This window comes from Phragmites australis, chromosome 13 (assembly GCF_958298935.1).
Source record: "Phragmites australis chromosome 13, lpPhrAust1.1, whole genome shotgun sequence".
Lineage (NCBI taxonomy): Eukaryota > Viridiplantae > Streptophyta > Magnoliopsida > Poales > Poaceae > Phragmites > Phragmites australis.
Genome location: NC_084933.1, coordinates 29279794 through 29287919, shown reverse-complemented (window position 1 = coordinate 29287919; position 8126 = coordinate 29279794). Strand labels below are relative to the sequence as shown.

Genomic DNA, 8126 nt, shown 5'->3' with positions numbered 1-8126 from the left:
TCCTCGATTAGGGTTCCGTTCAGGAACACGCTCTTTACGTCCATGTGATGAACCTGTCAGCCCTTGTGCGCCGTCATAGATAGTGCACGAGCCGACTCTATGCGCGGAGTGAAGATTTCATCAAAATCGATACCAGCTCGCTGCACGTATCCTTGGCAACGAGTCGGCTGGGCGTTGTTCAGTTTCCAGCATCATACACCTTGGGGGCTCCGAGAGCTGGCCGCTGTTGGTGTCGCCGGAGGCCTCGAGCTCGTCATGCTCGCCTCACTTGCTGAGCTCCTTGTCGGCCGCGAGCACCACCACGATCGGTGGGCGGTGGTATTTGCTGTTGTCCTCCTGCACCCCACGAGCATCATGTGGATGTTACGCGGCACAGGGACTCCGGAGGCTTCCTCCAGTCGAGGTGCATGAAGGCAGTTTTGGAACTCCAGGTGCCAATCAGATGAAAAGAAAACAAAAATAGGGGGGAAAAAAAGAGTGGCGCAAAATCTGAAAGTCGTACGGATTGAGTGGTCTGTGTGCCCACGCATTTGATACGCCGGACAGACCCAAAAAAAAAAAGTTGCGAATATCTATTTTTTTAAGAGTCTGAACATATATAGGTACATCATTGTGCCACAGCATCACGTCTCCTGCTGCAGACAAATTGGAACAAAAAAAGGTAAACTATGTGCTACCGGGTTGCACAATGATTGCAAGACAGATAGAAAATTGTTGTCAGAGTCTAGTCCTGTTTGATGTTGCACAATGAAGGATGTCCTGTTTGATGTTGCATAGGAGTCTTGTCATTGTTGTAGAGTCCTCAAAGGTCTGTATAAGGTATAACAAAACTCCATCCTCCACAGCTCCACTTCGTGTTTCTCGCATTAGTTGGATTCGTGTTGCTGGAGAACTACCACCCCAGCTATGTTCTGTCATCTTGTTAGCAGTTACAACAATATTTTTCTGCTCTAGTAGTATCAAAGGTAATTCTACATGATCCTTTCATATGATTATTCTCTGCAGAATAGCATGGTTCGTCTCGACGAGTTTGGAGTAAAACAGCAGAGATGCAAAACTAATTCAATGATCCTTCTGCGACTTCCCCAAATCATCAGTTACTAGCAAACTTCAAAATATGTTGGTGACTTTTAACTTGCCAAGTCGCACCTTCTTCCATCTGCTCTTGAAGAGGAAAGGATGAAGACCCAATATATGTTCGGGCATGAAATCGTGCCTTGTCAGTATGCCAACAACAGGTGCCCTCTGCATTTAACAGAATTAAGCGGCACAAACTTTAGCAGTGATAATCATGAGAACTAATTGCAATTCTTACTACTGAATTGTGTGCTATAGAAGAAAATGCTACTAGTAAGAAATATAAATGAAAATCGTGTGATTCGTGTAGTTACACATCATTGTCAATCTAAAGTAATCATCGTGGTTAGCAACAATACTTGCTGCTAACAAGGGGCTCAAAATTGCAACGAAGGAGCTAGACTTATCAGCTCTGAAACATCTATACTTCAAGAAGGCACCGTATCCGAATTGGATACAATATCCGATATCGATACTCGCTGGATACGTATCCGGCAAATACCCGAAAAAAATAATTATGTAAATTTCGAGTACACAATTGGATACTTCTCCGATACTTCGGGGATACGTCTCAGCCCATTTGTGCCTACATGACCTAACAAAATCGCCTGCAGTCCTGCACACCAGCCGCCGCCAGCAGTTTCACATGCCTCCTCGCAGAGATGCCCGCATACCAGCACGCTGCCCTCAGCCATCGTGGCGGTGAGTTCCTCTCTGGCTTTCTCCCTTTTCAGGTTAATTGGTTAACAAAATTGGCTAGTGGTTATTATTCACATGGAGTGGAAATAGTTTTGCATGTTGTGAAGATGACAAAGGAAATTAGTGTTGATATTGCATAATTTAAACTACCTTTTATCATCTTATATGCAAATTACTGATGAGTTAAATCTAAACATATGCTTTGGATTGATAGGACATGTTGGCAATAGTAGCATCTGAATGATTAATAATCTAAACATGCACTCCAAACTTATTACTGTTAAAAAAAAAGTAAAATGTATCCGCGTATTGGGTTTCCTGGAAAAATAACGTATCCCCGTATCTGTATCGGTGCTGCCTAGCTTATCAACATAAGCATGAAAAAGAAATACACAATAGAATCCTGAAAATAGCCATCAAACAATAAAGTAAATGAAGTGCAAATAGCATCACTAACCTTAGAGGATTTTGGTAGAACCAAAAGGTGTCTCAATCCAAGTTCACGGAAAAGTATAAGTGCCTTAGCCGAAGACATAGTCTCAAGGACGGTATAAGGGGATGTGTTTGTGAATGGATGCAAGTCTACAAACATTTCCAATTCTTCTGCACTTAATTCAATGTCCTCAATCCTGTCATGTTTTCCTGAGCCACGTTTAGCAAACTCGTCGTGTGAGAAATGCTTTGAAGCATTCAGTGTAGAAGTTGTGCAAGTACAGATGAGATCTTTTTTTCTCAATAGAACAAGCAGGTGGTCCCGAAGAATTAGACCATATAACGCAGGAGTATCTGAAAATGGTGGCTCATCAACTACAGGGAAACCATTATGACCAGTTGTCTTCAAGACATGCACTATATGGCCAACCTTCTCTATGCCACTGAATGTCTGTAGAGGACCAGTTACAATATCACTGACTGACAACTGCCTCATGTAGGGTTCAGCATACCCTTCAAGATGAGGAAACCCTTTCAATCTAACAAGCAAATCATAGACGTTTGCGTTAAAAGCATCTGCCACCACCTTTGATATGAGAAGGACAAGCATAACCAGAGGAAGCATAAGCAGATTATTGGTCAGTTCTAGGATGACAACACAAACTGAGACGGTCATTCTCATTGATCCACCTAGAAGAGCAGCAGAGCCAAGAACAGCAAAAAGACCATGGTCTAAAGTTGATTGTGACCCAATCAACATGCCTACCAGACGGCCATAAGCGGCACCAGTTAAAATAACTGGCACAAAAAGGCCAGATGGTAAAGCAAGGCCATAGCTGAAAATGCCCAGAAAATACGATGCAACAAAGAACACGAGGATTGAAGAGATGTGGAATTCATCATCAGTGCCAGCACTGTAGAGGTTTCTAATAGTGTCGTCATTGGTGTTGAAGAACAGGCTAGCCAAGTCATTGTATTCATTCATTGCACATTGGAACTTCTTGAAATTACCAGATCGACCAATTGATGGACAAGCTTCTTCTGTGTCAGCTGGACAAGTTTTGCAAGAAGCAATCCACGGCAATCCAAAGAGACAACAGGATGTACAAACAGTGACTGTTGCAGCCAGGAGCAGTTTGTATGTTTTTCCTTTCCTGAAAGTAAATAAAAGACTTTAGGCAAGAAGATATTGAAAATGTTTGACTTCAAATGGATATAAGAGTCTAATTGATAACTGCAATCAAGTACTTATAAATGGTTCAGTAGATGCACATTGCAATTTTTATTAACAGTTTTAGTTATGGTTTTTAATTGATAGAAGACAACAGTGAAAGTGACGTATTTAGGGATATTAAAGCTTAAACAAAATGGACTGTGTACAGTTCAAACTACAGAAGTGGGGATCATTTAAGATTAAGGTAACATCAGTACATACTCGTTGATAAGGTTGTAGAGACGGAGAACCTTGTCCAGGAAAAAGTTGTACAAACTCCCCAGTATTCCTCCAAGAACCCCTAGAGTGATTACCGGAGGTAAATCGACCAAATGGTAGGTGACATAATTTGCCGTCACATCAAACATTATAAGGCCACCTTTCCCAAATAAGCCACACTTGCCACTTTTACAGAAGTCTATCAATGCCCTAAGCACAACAGCCACCATTGCTGTTGTGAAAAAGGCTCGCCATAGTAGGGCACTCCTCCACCTGCAAATAAAAGAAAAAGATGTTCTAATTGCTTATGTTGGAATATGTGTACATAATAGGTTACAGATAGAATTGAGTTGTAATTGGGTGGAACTAGGATTAGAATTGTAGTCGAATTCCTAATTCCGGGCATTTAAGTAAAAAGCATCACCGTTGTAACTAGGGGGAAGACTGAAACAGTTGGGGAGGAACGCCCGGAATCATGCCCCGAGGATGTAGACAATTTGGTCAAACCTCGTTAAAAAACATCGTATCTTGTGTGTTGATCTTGTGCTTAGCTTGATGATCTTGGTGATGCTTCCACTAAAACCCTAACAACTTGTATAGTTTACACAAAACTTTGTCTACGAAGGATACAATTTTGCAGAAGCCTCTAAATATTTTATTCCTTTTAAGGGTTTTTTTGCTCCGCGATAGTAATAAAAAGATAATTACATAAAGACCTCATCAAATGCATTTTCAAATAATTTACCATGAAGATACTGTTTCCAGGGCAAAAAGGACTCCACCAGCCGGTGCCCGGAAAGCAGCAGCAATACCAGCAGCAGCGCCACAAGTAACAAGGTCCCTCCGATCCCTATCATTCTTGAAGTACCTTAACCATTTACATGTCATGTGATATTTACGTGACCCACCTTGCCCAAGTATTGATGCAATGCATGCACCTGTGTGTACCAATGGCCCAGCTTTGCCCACATGCAGTGATGATGATACTGCAGCAATGCATCCCACAACCTGCTCAAAACAAGCAAATATGAATTCAGATATTTAACAGAGGAGGAAGGCAAGTAGGCAACACTAAGTTATCTAGTATTGCGAAACAAGTTGAACTGACAAAATTGAATTCCTTTTCACAAACTAAGAACCTGTCTAGTCAACCAAATGATGTAGTCACTTCAGTCCAAACTTAAAAGAAGCTGCAACAAAAAGGATAAATCGACTTTATAAATCTTAGCAAATGCAATCACTTCCTATCAAAATAGAGTTACTAGATCGTAATCTAATTAAGAGGAAAGGCCTAAGTGCACTCCATTGTACACTTCAGCACTTCTCTCTATGGCAGATAAACACTTTTTTCAAGCCAGAAATGCTCTCTACATTATGTTCGCTTTTCATCAAAATGGTTGAGTCAGGCAGATTAAAGGAATGCTCATGTTCCAAATAAAGCTTACTTAAATGCATCAAAATTACTCTAAGAAACTATGCTATCATATCGCAAGCCCACAATTCCCAGATGCCTTCGGCATTTCCCCTAAAAAATCACCATAAATTAGCGTAACAAACACTGGCCACAGTGTATGACATGGAATGAGGAAAACTGAAATCTGGAATAAGATTTGTAAATTTTGAAGTTACAAACCATGCATGTCAGACAGAATGGTTCCAAGGTGAAAATCAAATATATTCTGGGATACACGAACATGGATTTCACAGCAGGGTGCAATAGAAATATCCAACTTATATTATACATTCCAACTCTTCCATGACTAACTCACAACTGTACCGTAAGTTCCTAGCCCGTACAAACCCGATCATGTTCACCACCCCAACTTATGTAAACCATTTCTAATATGATCTTGAATTTCACTTCAGCAGCACGATGACGTACAATAGAAACAGGACCACAGCAGAACCAATAAAAGTGTCCTACATGCAGGCTAGAAATACCTCTGCTACAGTGCCAAGTGCCGGCCGTTAACAATGCATGGTGTCACACTAAAATACAAATGACAATTTTTTTCCGTGAAATCGTACAAACGAAAGAGAGAGGAACTAGTACCTTCACTATCAGAGTTTTCAGAGAGAATATGTTGGGGGCGTCGACACCGTTCAGGTAGGCTTTCACCTCCGGGATGCCTGATCCGGCCGCCGCCGGCGCCACATACACCGTCAGCACCGCCGCTAACATTGTGAGCGCAAAGTTGGACGCAAGGAACACCGCAAAGGCCGACCCGTGTCTGACCAAATTAATTTTTGAGTCAACACTGGAAGCTCAATGCTCAAATCCACACCTGAATTCCAATCGACTCAGTGTTAGAAAGTCTCTGCTGGTGCTGCTTACTTGCCCTCGAGCATGAGGTTGGAGGTGACGACGAACTTAGCGCCGGCGACGTTCTCGACGCCCAGATTGGCGACGAAGCCGGCTGCGGCGGCGAGCGCGCCAGCGAGGAAGCAGAGTGCCCACTTGAGCGCCACGTAGCGCAGGATGTGGCCCCGCCCCCGCGCCCTCCAGTCCTGCTTGAACACGTCGTTTTCGATCAGCCTGCACGCGCACAGCACAATCAGAATCCGCATCGATCGATCTAGTCAAGGCCAAGCGGAAGCAAGCGAAACCCGTGAGATTGGGGAGGCTGGGTGCAGGGGCCGCACTCGTAGTCGAGGCTCTCGATGGGGCAGACTTCGGCACCGACGAGCGCGACCTGGGAGGTGGTGTTGGACTGCGAGCGGCCGCCGAGGAGGGACCGCCGCCGCCGCCGGCGCTGCTCCTCGTCGCCCTCTCCTTCGCCGCCGTCCTCGTACGCCGGGTCCACGAAGAACGAGGAGCTGGAGGAGATGAGCGGGGCCTCGATGTCAACCTCCGAATCCACCGCGCCGCCGCCGCCGTCTTTCGGATCCCTCGGAGCCATCGCCTCGGCCACTCCGCTGCACTCCGCCGTTGCCGCCACTCGCAACTGACACAAGCAGAGGGGAGTGATGCCGTGGTGGTCGATGGCGATGGGTTTAGTAACGATCTACTCCCCGGACAGGGACAGGGACGGTTATTAGTGTGACACTGCTGGTGGGATCAAGCGTGTCTTGGCCCACACGGATGTGACGGTGGCGCGAGGCGCGCGTGTGGGGCGTCGAGGTTGGAAACGGCAGGGGGGAAGGCTCCGATGGCAGCAGCAGCAGCAGCTAAGGTGCCCAGGACGAGGAGCAACGGGCCGAAAACGACAAGATCTTCCTGCGCTACAGTTCGAAAGTTGTGTACGTCTCGTCGTGCGTTTGGTTGGATCTGATTCCTGTGACAGTGGGATGCGTGTTGGACTGATTTTTTATTCTGATATTTTAATACTCTCATATAAACACGAGGTTCTCGCACCACCCTCCCGTACCCTCCTCCGATTTAACTAAAACCCCTCAAATTCGAATAATTAATAAATGTCTTAGTTTAATAATATGTCTAAGCTTATTATAATATTTTTTAATAATTTTTATTGAAAAGTAGTGTGTTATTTAGTTACAAAGCATAGAAAATTAATAGAAAAAAATAAAAAATATATTAATGAAAAAGAAAATTATGTATGCTTCAAACTTGTAACCGAATCGTATACACTTGCTTGTTCAATTCTTTTTTTTTTTGTCAACTGTTAAAATCGTACGTCAATTGTAAACAATCTAACCAAATCAAAATCAGTTTGCATTATATGCGTGTTGTGCCTTAGCTATGAACTGCTTGATGTGACGATCTTGAGCTATATTGTGCTTCTTAATATATTATCTTGGTAAGAATATTGAACTTTTTTTATTATTTTATTATAAATTTTAGTTATTGATTAATTGCATTTTACATGGACTCTTTATTTAGGTATTTGATTTTTTATAAGACTATGTTTGATATGGATTGTCATTTTTCTATTCTAATTCTGATTTTAATTATTATTTATTTTATTTTATTTGGACTCTTTATTTAGATATTTTGTTTCCAAACTGTATGAAAATCGAACTACTAAATTCCTATAAATTTTAATTCCAAATTTAAGTATTTGTTAATCGTATTTTATATGGGCTCTTTGATTTTTGACTTTATGTATTTATTAATCGTATTTGATATAGTCTATTTAGTTTAATCTAGACCATTAGATGTTTATAATAATAAGTGGTTTATATTTTTTCGATTGATATGGTAATTTTGTGACCTTAAAAACGAACATGGTAGCTCCATTTTTCTCTCAAATAATAATATAACTATCAAAGTGGCCACGCTAATAGCGTGGCTAGTATCGCTGCAAATTTTTATTACGATAACCTTCAATTAAAAATTAGGCTCTTTAGTTTTTATACGAGGTTAGTGCCATTTACTTACAAAACATATATATTATAATAATAGATAAAAAAAGATGTTAGTGTAAGAGAAAATTATTTATGCTCTAAATTTGTGCTCGAATTGTATACATATATTGGTTCTCATATATATTTTGATCAATTATCAAAATCGTGCGTTAAATGTAGC

At 42.0% G+C, this 8126-nt stretch overlaps 1 protein-coding gene across 2 annotated transcripts; it reads right to left on the bottom strand.

The window, feature by feature from the left end:
* Positions 1–822: 822 nt before the first annotated feature.
* Positions 823–6830, bottom strand: LOC133889286 (putative chloride channel-like protein CLC-g). 2 transcript variants are annotated; one of them, XM_062329798.1, is made up of 7 exons: positions 6284–6830; positions 5976–6176; positions 5694–5871; positions 4386–4648; positions 3644–3913; positions 2234–3362; positions 823–1159 (listed from the first exon to the last, which is right to left on the bottom strand). In XM_062329798.1, exons 1-7 carry the CDS (start codon positions 6538–6540, stop codon positions 1094–1096), a joined length of 2364 nt encoding a protein of 787 aa, XP_062185782.1. In that variant the 5' UTR covers positions 6541–6830; the 3' UTR covers positions 823–1093. The 2 variants fall into 2 exon arrangements, with proteins under 2 accessions (XP_062185782.1, XP_062185781.1); XM_062329797.1 differs by having other exon boundaries at positions 823–1245; positions 6284–6828.
* Positions 6831–8126: the final 1296 nt, after the last annotated feature.

Coding starts and splice junctions, on each gene's coding strand:
- LOC133889286 (XM_062329797.1), bottom strand. CDS start 6,540: ATGGCTCCGAGGGATCCGAAAGACGGCGGCGGCGGCGCGGTGGATTCG. Junction 4,649..5,693: donor TGAAAACTCTGATAGTGAAG/GTACTAGTTCCT, acceptor TGTTTTGAGCAG/GTTGTGGGATGCATTGCTGC. Junction 3,363..3,643: donor CTCTACAACCTTATCAACGA/GTATGTACTGAT, acceptor ATTTACTTTCAG/GAAAGGAAAAACATACAAAC.